The sequence below is a fragment of the Dreissena polymorpha genome, chromosome 4 (genome assembly GCF_020536995.1).
Source record: "Dreissena polymorpha isolate Duluth1 chromosome 4, UMN_Dpol_1.0, whole genome shotgun sequence".
NCBI lineage: Eukaryota > Metazoa > Mollusca > Bivalvia > Myida > Dreissenidae > Dreissena > Dreissena polymorpha.
Window position 1 is genome coordinate 99,114,385 of NC_068358.1, and position 13,539 is coordinate 99,127,923.

General features: G+C 36.8%; 1 protein-coding gene across 3 annotated transcripts in view; it reads left to right on the top strand.

Annotated features, from left to right (window-relative positions):
* The window catches only part of LOC127876651 (peptidyl-glycine alpha-amidating monooxygenase B-like), an 82,960-nt gene that overhangs the window by 36,639 nt on the left and 32,782 nt on the right, over positions 1–13,539 (top strand). For all 3 annotated transcript variants that reach the window (XM_052421986.1, XM_052421988.1, XM_052421987.1), the window contains exons 9-14: positions 519–602; positions 1,503–1,579; positions 1,965–2,015; positions 5,425–5,477; positions 6,036–6,358; positions 12,316–12,457. In XM_052421986.1, coding sequence (XP_052277946.1) covers positions 519–602; positions 1,503–1,579; positions 1,965–2,015; positions 5,425–5,477; positions 6,036–6,358; positions 12,316–12,457 — 730 coding nt within the window. The remainder of the gene's footprint in view (positions 1–518; positions 603–1,502; positions 1,580–1,964; positions 2,016–5,424; positions 5,478–6,035; positions 6,359–12,315; positions 12,458–13,539) is intronic.

A 13,539-nucleotide genomic window follows, 5' to 3' on the forward strand; every position in this document is an offset into this window, starting at 1 on the left:
AATTTATACTTGGACAGACGTAAATTGTTTATTAAAATACATCATTATTTATGTCAACTTTGATCATTTATGAACATACTGCGAAATCTTTTAAACTTTGTGTTTGCTATTTGTAAATTAAAATTTATGAAACAATTTGTATGTATATAAATTTATATTTGAAACCATGTTTCAATAAATGTTGTTCCTATGTATTATTTCTGCCATCAAGTGGTATGTGGGAGTCAATAATGTTTCCTAACCCAATGAACTGATAGCAGGCAGGTTGATGCTGGTTTAGCAACATAAGCTAGTGTGCATTATTTGAGCCTCATTCTAGGTAAACTGTACTTAATGCTTGTGTGTAAAGTGTTGTCCTATATAAGCCTGTGAGGTCTGCACCGGCTTATCAGTGACAATACTTTCCACTTAAATGGAGTTGTTCGTTGAAAGGAAGTCTCTTCTAAGCAAAAATCCAGTTTAGTCAGAAAGTGTTTTCCCAGATAAGCCTAAACAAGGCTCATGTGTTTGTGTTTCAGAAGTCCACATAGACTCAGCCTGCACGTTTGACTGGGAGGACAGCATCATTCCCATTGGCTACAGGACCCATGCACACTCTCTAGGTAACTATCATTGAGCCACCATCTGGGAAAGAGGGGCTTATTACATGTGCGTAAAGTAAAAGGTGAAGTTTGCGCAGGCTAATCAGGGACAACACTTTACACTTTTACAGCATTTTTGTGTATAAAGGAAATTCACTTCAGGCGCAACATGTTGTCCACGATTAGCCTGTGCAGTCTGCATATGCTAACCTTAGACCACACTTTATGCACATGCATTAAACCAAGTTTTCCTAGAGGCTCTATTACTTGTGTTGTAATTAGCTATTTAAGTATTACCCGTTGGATTTTGTTCTTTCATTTATTGTCCCCTACCGGTTTCACCGGAGGGGTCTTATGGTTTGCACTCCGTCTGTCTGTCGGTCAGTCCGTCACACTTTTCTGGATCCTGCGATAACTTTATAAGTTCTTAATATTTTTTCATGAAACTTGCAACATGGATAGATGGCAATATGGACATTATGCACGTCATTTCATTTTGTTCCTACGTCAAAAATTTTGGTTGCTATGGCAACCAAAAAAATTAAAAATACATCTGAAAATGGTGGAATTTCTGACAATGGTGGAGCCGGTAGGGGACCATATTGCTTGACAATAGCCTTGTTATTTAAGGTAAAATCAAATATGAATAAACTGTTTTAGTGTTGTCCTTGTATAAGTTATGTTGAATCTTAACATTTTTTCTGATCCCTCAGAAAATGTTTGTAAATTTCTACGCAAAGTTTAAGGTTAAGCCAAATTAAATGAAGAGGTATGGAATGAAAACTCTTGAAATGCTCAAAATTGGTCTTTGTATTTTTTGTCTTCATTTTTGCCAAACACTTATTTCCTAAAATGTGCCTTTGTGGTATGCTTCATTTACTACATTAACTCATATTTGGACTGTAATGTTTCATGTTACAGGAAAGGTTATATCTGGCTACAAGGTCCACAATGGTGTGTACGAGATGATAGGGAAAGGCAACCCACAGTGGCCACAGGTGAGCATTGAGAACTTAGTTGCACAGTTTGAGGATGGACATAAAATTGGCGAATAGGAATATTATAACAGAGTTTATGTTCTGCTGTTATTATTCCCAAACATGCATGTAATTAGTTTGATATTTTTCGTGCATTGTTATGTTTTTCAAAAGGGGTAGCATTTATTTGCCACTTTGTAAACCAATCCAAACTATAATTTTAGTTGAACATATTGAGTGTGGATCTGAAACAAATTTTCCCCCATACTAGTTTCTGTCAAACTCAATGTCTGACCGTCTGTTTTCTTTAAAAATAAAAGCATTTTCTGTCACGTTTTATTATTTGCCTTTGTGGGTTTTGTATAAATACTTTTTTGCTTTCATGAACTTTGTGTGTGTTTTTCAGGCTTTTTACCCAGTAACCAGTCATGTTGAGATAAATCCTGGTGATGTTTTGGTGAGTAATCTTATAGCTCATGCATGGTTACAGTAGTAATGCTGCAGGGTTGTCATTATGATTGCATACAAAGGATTATTTTTGAATAGTAACCGATTAGGCCGGGTTCAATGGGGCCTGCCCAGGCCCCCTTGTTGGTTGAGGCAAAACGAATTCTAGACATTTTGAGGGACAAAATACTGCTATTCTCAGAGCATAAAAAGTTAAAATGAGGTCTTAAAAGAAGAGAAAATTTAAAGATTTTCACATTTTAAGTATACTGTACAATGTAAAAACATTTTATATTGCTGATCTTTGCATGTTCCAATTCTATCCATTACCTGATAATCCAGTATTATTACGATTTCTTTTTTCAAAACCAAAGAACGGCCAATATTGACGATGAATGTTGTCCGCCATTTAAGGCAAGTGCATATACAAATTTTAATTGTGGGGTTGGGGAATTCTCATTGAACATGCGTGAATCATGTGACGCGATTTGAGAGCATTGAGAACTGTTTATATTTAGTAATTACAACAAATCAACAACTCGATCTAAAATGTTACATGTACCTCCTTTCAGAAAAGTTTGCGTAAGGGAAAGTGAATTTCTGAGAATAAAAACGCGTCTTTCTTTAAATTTTACAGAGCACACTTCATTCCGGATCGTGATATAACTTAACAGGTCATTCATGCATGTTTGGCAATCTCAAAACACATTATTTACATAGTTGCAATAATACAACTCCCAGCTAATGACCCTCTGGGTCGCTGGGAGTTGCAACTGACAACCCGATTTTCCATAGAAACTCGCCGCCCAGAATCCAGGCGGCAGTTTTATCGGAAATATTAGCCACATAAACTATTTTCTGGCATAAATCAACACAAATAGATCGTAAATATATCCATGATGCGCAAATAAAAACAACCTACATGATATGTTATGTTCGCATAATATTTATATTAACATAAAGTTTCAAACACGTCAACGGTTCTTTTAAATGTATTTGTTTTGACAATGGAAAAAGCCGAGTACTCAGAGTAATTCCGAATTCGAAAATACGCTATAGACTATCTCCGGAATTCTCGGCGAGATAGATCTCGTGTCTAATCTACCAATCGTAGTATACCGACTATCTCCGGAACATCCGTAAGATAAATCGAATCGGCAATTCAAAACTTCGGCTTTCGGTTTGATAACGGTCTTTGTATAAAGTTTTTGTTTTGAGTATTTCTCCACAATTCACTCGCAAATTGGTTATAACAGTTATTGTGTTAGTAACAATGTATTAGGTTGATTAAACTCGCTTTTATAGACATACGTGAGACATATCGTTTTGACATGAAAAAATGGGTTAACAAGAAGAACTCTGAGCTGTACATATGTACTTATAAGAGCTCAGAGCATTCAAGAAGAACTTGTTATTTACCTACTTATAAAATTATGTGTTATGACCATTTGTATAACAAAACGCATTATTCAATTGAAGTATTTTCAAATGCGTATTATTAAATGTGTTATCCAAAATCATTTTTAGATTTCATTATTCACGGAAAATAAAAAAATTCTAGCAGCAAAGACACATTTCTTGTGTATATCATGTACAGATGAAAATCATGCCAAAATTAGACTTCACGTCATTATTCCTCGGGGAAAGCGTGGACTAATATTTAATAGCTGAATAATAACTTCGTAGCGCATGGGTCGCTAATATCTTTTATTTTGGTAGAAAATCGTAGAGCATTTTTTTTTATGTGGAAACTTTTTCTCTAACTAAAAAAACTAGTTAACTATGCTTTATCTACAGTGCTACATTCGTTGAAATAAGGTCAGTAATAATCGGTGAAATGTACAGTTATTTGATACAGTTTCATGGGGTCGACGTGTATTCGGTTGCCTGAGCGCTGATTGGTTGATGCGCTTACCAAGAAAAAATTGATTGACAGCTGGAAAAATCAATATTGGCCACTCGCTGAGAAATTCATTGAAAACAGTAGCTCTTAGGCGGAGTTAACGAACTGAATGAACCGGCATCGCTCTACGATTATTCCTCGTCAATTATTGTCAGTTTGCGAGATAAAAACTTCTGATGGCAATTTAAAAGATTCGGGGAAAACAACCAATTTACTGGAGATGTTAACCGATAAATTTGATTTGCAATCGGTTAATAATGACAACCCTGTGCTGGTATACTGAGCTGTAAGTTTGCACATCTCTTTATCTGTCTCTTTGTCTTACCATTGACTTAATTTTCATCAGTCTAATGGCAGATCCAGCATATTTTATTAAACTAAAGGATTTCCTTAAATTTATTTGAATATTTTAAATAACCTTGATATGTATCGTTATGTTTCCCAAATTCTGGGATACCGAAATTTGACAAAACCTTTTATTGTTTTCAGTTTAAGAACAATTGTACATTTCAATAAAAAAAATATGTATCTTTGGTGTAACTTATGGTGTACCGGTTACTCATAGAAAGAAAGGCTTAATGACATCATCCCAGTTTAGAATGAATATTCTAAAATTATCAATTTGTGTACCAATTTAATAAAGAAAACAACCTTTGAAAGTGTTCTGAAGTTAGTTTTGGAATATTTAATGGGTTCTCTTTTATAGGTACTATACATTTACATAAGGATAGTTTTAAATTGACCAATCAAATCATCAAATTTTTGTGATCTTTAACCCTTTCCCACTCGGAAGCAAATTGAACGGGTAACTCGCAGCCTGTTCAGGTATTATGCTTCTGCTGCTCACTACATCTAAGAGTTAGAAATGAAGCCTTAAAAACTTGAATCTAGTAAGAAAGGTCTTTAATTAAATTTAACTTTCTAAGGGACTACAAATGCATAAAAAAATGCTCACTATCATCTAAGAGTTAGAAATGAAGCCTTAAAAACTTGAATCTAGTAAGAAAGGTCTTTAATTAAATTTAACTTTCTAAGGGACTACAAATGCATCAAAATACGTATCTAAGTGGTAAATAGTTAATTTGCCATGAGTGTGGGTCAGTTGCTGCCATGGCATGCTAAAATTAACTGTGCTCTGTGAAAAAGAGGTTTTATGCATTTGCACAAAGTGTCGTCCCACATTAGCCTGTTCCGTTTGCACAAGCTAATCAGGGAAGACACCTTCCGCTTATTTGATATTTATTTTTTGCACAGGCTTATCTGGGACAACAATTTACGCACTTGCATTAAACCCATTGGTCACAAAGCACGACTCAAATGTGAGATTAAATTGGTTATGTTTGTCTCGGACTAATTTTAAGGTAATAAAGGAATGTTTGAAGTTAACTTTTTATTGGAATAAACTCTTCCTTGTTCTTCAATTATGTTGGTCATTAGTCCATATTTATGTTGCTTTGTCATTAGGTTAAAGTGGGATTATTCATAAATGTGTACTCAAATTGTTTGATGTTTTTAGGCTGCAAGATGCACATTCAGTTCTATTGGAAGGCACAGGAAAACTGAAATTGGGTGAGCTTTCAGACTTAATTGTGTGCATATTATAATCAAACTTTTAATCTTTTTGTCCCTTAGTCATTTTGGCCATTGGTATTCAATTGAACAAGTTTTCATATCTTTGATAATTTTACTGTATGTTTTACAAAATTCTTCATTACATGTATTAACGTATACACTTTGAAAATGGTCTTTCTTTGCTATAACTTTGATATAACTCTGTTTGCAAATTCATTTATTTAGTGCACTAATTTTACAAAATCTTTATACTAAATCTTTTAAGGTCATGGTTAGGGGGCATCTTTAACGTACTTTCTTTTTATCACCCCCCCCCCCCCCCATAAAAACATAACTTTATGCAAAACAAAACAAAGCTAAGTGGGTTATTGTAAATTAGTTTCCTCTTTTATTAAAAAGGTCTTAAATCCATTAGGCTGAGAAAAAATGTAATGTAAAAATCTCTTGTCTTGTTAACAATAAGTAGTTATATTTAGTGTAGTGGATATTTGAAAGCTGTACATGTGTATAATTTATAAAAATGTTCATGTTAGCCCTGTGTTTGTTGTTTGGTAGGGCAACCGCAAATGATGAGATGTGTAACTTTTACATCATGTACTACATGAATGCAACACTGGAGAATAATCGGGGACGAGGCGAATGCCTGGGAAACTCAGTGCCACTATTGTTCGACAGCATCCCAGCTGACTCTGACACCCCTCTGCCTCCCAATCCTGCTCTTGAAGACGTTGCCATGGGTCACCATCATCACTCCTTGAACGGAGAAAATAAAGAAGAATCGGAGAAGGACGATACTGCCCTGAAGCAATCCATTCCGAACCCTGTAACAAAGCCACAGTCTGAGCATCCCCATGATCAGGGAAAACTGCATAATCTGGGTAAAAATAACTTAAGATTGAAAGGAAGTAGGAAGAATAGGTTTGAGAACAGTGTTGATTCCCATGGAAGAGGGTCCGTTTAGTGTGGGCAATTCTTTCAGTCCTTCCTATGGTGGTGGTGATCGTACTAGTTTGCCTGAGCTCAGTCAGGACAGGGACTATGTGGGTGATCAGTCCCCATTATTGGCGGATTACCCAGCGTATGATGATTATTATGATGTTTTAAGGCAGAGGAACAAGGGCCGTTTAAGGAAGCCATTGTATGATTTGTATGACACGGCAGGTGATCTGAATTTTGCCTCTGAATTTCCCAAAGGCTCTCGTTCTTCATCATTGAGTCGTAACAGAAATCGTGTGTTCAATGATAAATATGATGAGTTTGCAGCTGACATGCCATTCGAGGCTAGGTCAGGAAGGTTCGGGAAGCTACTTGGAGTGGATTCTGAGCTCGAGCCTAAGTCTGATAGCGTGGACGAGTTCGTAGGTCAGTCAGTCGTGAGTCTGTTACATGCTCATGGTATCTATGTGGCTTGCTGTTGTCCAGTCAGGGGTGTGATTCTTTGTGTCTATACTGTCAACTGATTTTATTGTGATGCCGTTATATACCAAATTTTATCACCTATAATATTTTAATTTCTGAATAAGGTTAAATTGTTCTACTAAATTTACCTTTTTCTACCCATGCTTATTATCAATATCAATATAACATTTTTTTTGCATTCTTTATTATTATTATACAGTCCAACCCCTCTTAAGCAGCCAGTCAAGGGAATTTTTTTTTGCTTAAGCGTGGTGGCCTCTTAAGAGGGGGTTGGGTCATAGGGAGTCTGGAGTTGATGAGTGCATGTATTAACAAAATGGCAAATATGTGTACATGTTCTAAACAATGTAGTGACTTAAAATAATTTTATTTCTTCCTTTTTAAAATCAATATAAAACAACATTTTCATTAAAAAAATATTCTATTTATCTTTCTAATCATCATCAATACCATCATCATCAGAGTCAAGTCAATGAAAAATAATAATTCTCATGATTCATTGTTTACACAATGAGTGTTGTATGGCCCCAATGCATTTAAGATGGGAACAGTTGTGAATCAGTTATGAAAGAATAACTCCCGTGTCACTATCAATCGGTAATTTAATTGGTTTATTGTAGTTTTATGGCTTTGTAATACCTACCGCACAAATTGGTCCCGACAGTGATCTCCTCCACGATAAAATCGTGGCCAGTTACTAAAAAGACTGATAATAGCAACCGGGTGTAATCCTCCTGGTTATCCTGCTTTTCATGCATAATATTATAAAAACATTTTTTTGCTGCGTAAAGGGTTTTATCAAAATTAATATTGAAATCATTGTACACATAAAACTAATATAAATGTTTTGTTTAATTCCCAAATAAGTATAATACTTTGTAATCCGAAACACACTCCCGATTGTTTTATGTTAACGAGACGTTTGCAAATTCTAGCATAAAAAAAGTCCTCATGTATTTCTTTTGTCCGGACAAAAGCAGCGCGAAAATTATGCACCAATGTACAATGTCACACCATACCCATGGAAAGCGTGCTCATATTGATTTTTGGATAAAAACTTTGAAGCACAGAGAACATGTAGATCAGTTGATTTCAGTTAAAAGTTTCGTTGTTCTTTTTAACTTAATTAGCAGATAATTGTCATAAATGTGTGCTTGAAATAGTATGATTCAACAGCTACAAATAAGAAGTTATAAATTAAGAATCTCTTTTTCCAGTAATAAAAGGTGATATTCGCATGTGCAGAAACAAAAAGATCAAATGGTCGCATATTGCTTTTAACCCGATAATCCGCTGCTAATTAATTGCAATTTGCAAACTGGCTGTCAAAATGTTTATCACACATCACGCTTCAGTACTACAGAGCCTAAACTGCAGACTGGAAATACGTATCGATTTTTTCGCAGTTGCGTCGATGTAATTTTGCCAATGTACATAACTGAGTTACTCGCGTAACCACTCATATGGGGGAAAATTTAACATTTGGGATGCAAAATTGCTGGCCGCTGGCTGGAGAAACAGGGTTACCGCTTAAGAGGGATTCATTATATAGTGTTTATCGACGGTCGCGGCACAGACCTGCCGCCTACACAGGGCGACCAGCGATGAGGGGTGACCGGAAGTAGGGGTTGGACTGCATACATATCTAAAACAAATTTCAGTTAAAAATAAACCGAACATAGTGCATTTTTTTATGCTGATGGACCACATACAATAAAAAAAATACACACACATCCTAATAAAAGTTCTCATACAAGGCAGCTTCGGCACAGAGAGCTATTATAAACTTAGTTATACTCATTGACATCAATAATATATGAGCTACACTCTAAAAAAGGAGGGACTTAATACGTGTGCATAAAGTATTGTCTCAGATTAGCCTATGCAATGCACACAGGCTAATCAGGGATACTATACTTTCCGCCTTAATGTTATTTTTTCGATTAAAGGAAGTCAATTATTAGCAAATATCTTGTCTAGGTGGAAAGATTTTGCCCTAACCAGCTAGTGTGGACTTTATATGCTAATCTGGGACAATACTTGGGGCGCATGCATAAAGTCCAGTTTTCCAAGAACGGGGTTCATTTAATTTTCTTAGTTTGTATATGACACCCCTGCTGTTAGTAGTAGACGCTGTGTTGTTGCATACTGGTGTTGTTGCATACTGGTGTTGTGTGCTGATTTTTGGAAAAATTTCATCCCCAGGTTGTTAAGGTCATTTGAAAATAATTATTTTATATTTTGACAACTTTTGGTGATTTAAGTTTTCAGTTATTATATTCTTCGTACCTTTTTGGTGTTTAGTTTCTTCTCCATGTTTGTAGTTTATTTTCAGTTGTTCTTGCCTTCATTGATTATTTGTGGATATGTTTATTTATAAACGTTGCAACAAGGGGATTTGCCATTGTAACAAACTAATAAATATAAGTTGGGTATTACAATTTAAAACTCTTTGTTATTGTTTTGACCAGTTGGGTATAGATTAATCAAACAAGGTTAAATAAGTCAGTATTTGCGAAATCGTGGATGCATGTCCTGCATTTTGATTTAAGTTGGTGCTTTTTGTCCCCTACCGGTGAGACTGACAATTGTGGAGTTTCACCGGTAGGGGACCATATTGCTTGGCAATCTCTTGTATAACCAGGTTTTCTGAAGGAAATTATTATTATGGTTATTAGATTGGCGAATGTTAGCGGGCGGGCAGGCTGGTTGGCGGGCGGAACAAGCTTGTCCGGCCCATAACTTTGTAGTTCATTGTGAGATTTTAAAATCATTTGACACATTTGTTCACCATCATTAGACGGTGTGTCGCGCAAAAGAATTACGTCGATATCTCCAAGGTCAAGGTGACACTTTGAGTTCAAAGGTCAAAAATGGCCATAAATGAGCTTGTCCAGGCCATAACTATGTCATTCATCGTGAGATATTAAAATCATTTGTCACATTTGTTCACCATCATTGGACGGTGTGTCGCACAAAATAATTACGTCGATATCTATAAGGTCAAGGTAATACTTTGAGTTCAAAGGTCAAAAATGGCCATAAATGAGCTTGTCCGGGCCATAACTATGTCATTTATTGTGAGATTATAAAATCATTTGGCACATTTCTTCACCATCATTGGACGTTGTGTTGCACACAAGAATTATGTCAATATCTCCAAGGTCAAGGTGGCCAACACTAAATATAGATTTATTTTGAAACTAAGGGGGTTAGTTATAAACAATCAGTTCAGTTTGACTTGTCTCCCTTTATCAGACTTTTTTTTATGCCCCCGGATCGAATGATTGGGGTATATTGTTTTTGGCCTCTCTGTCTGTCAGTCATTCTCTCATTCTGTCCAAAAACTTTAACCTTACAGTAAAGTTTTGCAATAACTTTTGAAATATTGAACATAGCAACTTGATATTTGGCATGCATGTGTATCTCATGGAACTGCACATTTTGAGTGGTGAAAGGTCAAGGTCAGCCTTCAAGGTCAAAGGTCAAACAAAATAAATCAAAGCGGGCATTAGGGGGCATTGTGTTTCTGACAAACACATCTCTTGTTTCAATTTCAAAACCTGGTTTTGTGACAATTTTGTCCCTTGTTCTCCATTGATTTGCTTTTTATGCCCCCCTTCGAAGAAGAGGGGGTATATTGCTTTGCTCATGTCAATCTGTCGGTCTGTCAGTCGGTCGGTCTGTCGGTCCGTCCACCAGGTGGTTGTCAGACGATAACTCAAGAACGCTTGGGCCTAGGATCATGAAACTTCATAGGTACATTGATCATGACTCGCAGATAACCCCTATTGATTTTGAGGTCACTAGGTCAAAGGTCAAGGTCACGGTGACCCGAAATAGTAAAATGGTTTTTGAATGATAACTCAAGAACGCATACGCCTAGGATCATGAAACTTCATGGGTAGATTGATCATGACTTGCAGATGACCCCTATTGATTTTGAGGTCACTAGGTCAAAGGTCAAGGTCACGGTGACCCGAAATAGTAAAATGGTTTCCGGATGATAACTCAAGAATGCATACACCTAGGATCATGAAACTTCATGGGTAGATTGATCATATTTTGCAGATGACCCCTATTGATTTTGAGGTCACTAGGTCAAAGGTCAAGGTCACGGTGACCCGAAATAGTAAAATGGTTTTTGGATGATAACTCGAGAACACATACGCCTAGGATCATGAAACTTCATAGGTAGATTGATCATGACTTGCAGATGACCCCTATTGATTTTGAGGTCACAAGGTCAAGGTCACGGTGACCTGAAATAGTAAAATGATTTTCAGATGATAACTCAAGTACGCTTTTGCCTAGGATCATGACACTTCATAGGTACATTGATCGTGACTCGCAGATGACCCCTATTGATTTTTAGGTCACTAGGTCAAAGGTCAAGGTCACAGTGACAAAAATCGTATACACACAATGGCTGCCACTACAACGGACAGCCCATATGGGGGGCATGCATGTTTTACAAACAGCCCTTGTTTAAGTTCAATATTGTGATGTTTTTTTATGCACTTATTTAATTTACAGGTAATTTTGGTATTTTCCACAATAAGTAAACTGTTGTGTACAGGATAAAAAAATATCTTTTGTCAAATATGTTCTCCTTTTTACTAATAGGTCATACAATAATATATTGTAGTATTTGTCACAGAACAGTATAATTTGTTTCTATTAATTTATGAAGTTGCGTTGACTTGGTAAGTGTCAATTTAATAACTGTTTGAACTGAAGACATTTCTTCAGCATATTTTGCAGAAAAAGAATTGAGGTAGATGATTTTTACACAGACTTAATGCATATGCTTCAAGTGTTATCCCAGATCAATCCGATATGGAATTGTACGCATACAGAGGATTTATGTTTTATGAGACTTAATTGACAAAGAAAACTACCATATAAAATAAAAAGTGTCATTCTATTGTGGCATGATTGGATTCAGGATTCAGGACAACACTTTGTTCTTATGCATTAAAGACCAGGCTCTGCTTAAAAAAATATTCTTAAGACTTTTGTATGAAAATCGCATATTTATATGATTCTAAAGACTTCTTTTAATCTGATGATGTTGTTCAAAAGATTATTGAAGTTTAATTTGAAGCTTGTTATGAACATGTATATTTAATATGAAAATTGTGCACTCAATATTGCAAAATAAAAAATATGAAGTTCAGTTAATGTGACATGAGCAGACACATTTATATGATATGGTGACTGGATTTTTCCCACTTGATGCGTCTCATCTCTATTGTTTGTGTTTCCAGGGGCCACAATGGACCCATATTGTTTGTGTCACTGTTTCCAGGGGCCACAATGGACCCATATTGTTTGTGTTTCCAGGGGCCACAATGGACCCATATTGTTTGTGTTTCCAGGGGCTACAATGGAGCCATATTGTTGTTGTTTCCAGGGGCTACAATGGACCCAGCCTTCAGTCTGAAGTTTGACGGTGAGGTGGGTGGGATGAAGATTGGTCAGGTGGGGGGCCTTGCTGTCAACGGCAACGGGGACCTTTACATCTTCCACAGGGGAGATATCGTCTGGAACTCACTGTAAGAGACTGGGTCAGGCAGTGTAAGAAACTGGGTCAGGCAGTGTATGTGACTGGGTCAGGCAGTGTAAGAGACTGGGTCAGACAGTGTAAGAGACTGGGTCAGGCAGTGTAAGAGACTGGGTCAGGCACTGTAAGAGACTGGGTCAGGCACTGTTAGAGACTGGGTCAGGCAGTGTAAGAGACTGGATCAGACAGTGTAAGAGACTGGGTCAGGCAGTGTAAGAGACTGGGTCAGGCAGTGTAAGAGACTGGGTCAGACAGTGTAAGAGACTGGGTCAGGCAGTGTAAGAGACTGGGTCAGGCACTGTAAGAGACTGGGTCAGGCACTGTTAGAGACTGGGTCAGGCAGTGTAAGAGACTGGATCAGACAGTGTAAGAGACTGGGTCAGGCAGTGTAAAAAACTAGGTCAGACAGTGTAAGAGACTGGGTCAGGCACTGTAAGAGACTGGGTCAGGCACTGTAAGAGACTGGGTCAGGCAGTGTAAGAGACTGGGTCAGGCACTGTAAGAGACTGGGTCAGGCACTGTAAGAGACTGGGTCAGGCACTGTAAGAGACTGGGTCAGGCACTGTAAGAGACTGGGTCAGGCAGTGTAAGAGACTGGGTCAGGCACTGTAAGAGACTGGGTCAGGCACTGTAAGAGACTGGGTCAGGCACTGTAAGAGACTGGGTCAGGCACTGTAAGAGACTGGGTCAGGCACTGTAAGAGACTGGGTCAGGCATTTTGTGTTCAATAGTTTAATATTGGTATGTAAACAATCTCAATCTAGTTTTTCCCTGATGTAATCTTCAAAATATGCCTTTTACAGTTAACCAAATGATACAATAAAATAAGAACATAATGGCCAGAAATCAGTATGTAAAAAATCAACAACAAACATTAATTTATTAATATATGAAATCTACATCTATTAAAAAAATATCAACAAATTAACTTCATCTGTCTTTTAACATCGTCAACAAAAGTTCAAATACTTAATCAAGGAGTTTAAAGTATCATCTTGAGGATTCTAATTGGTTTTGTGTATGTTTGGGGCGAATAAAAGTTGTTTTTGGCTTGTTTTAATTGTATGGTAGCAT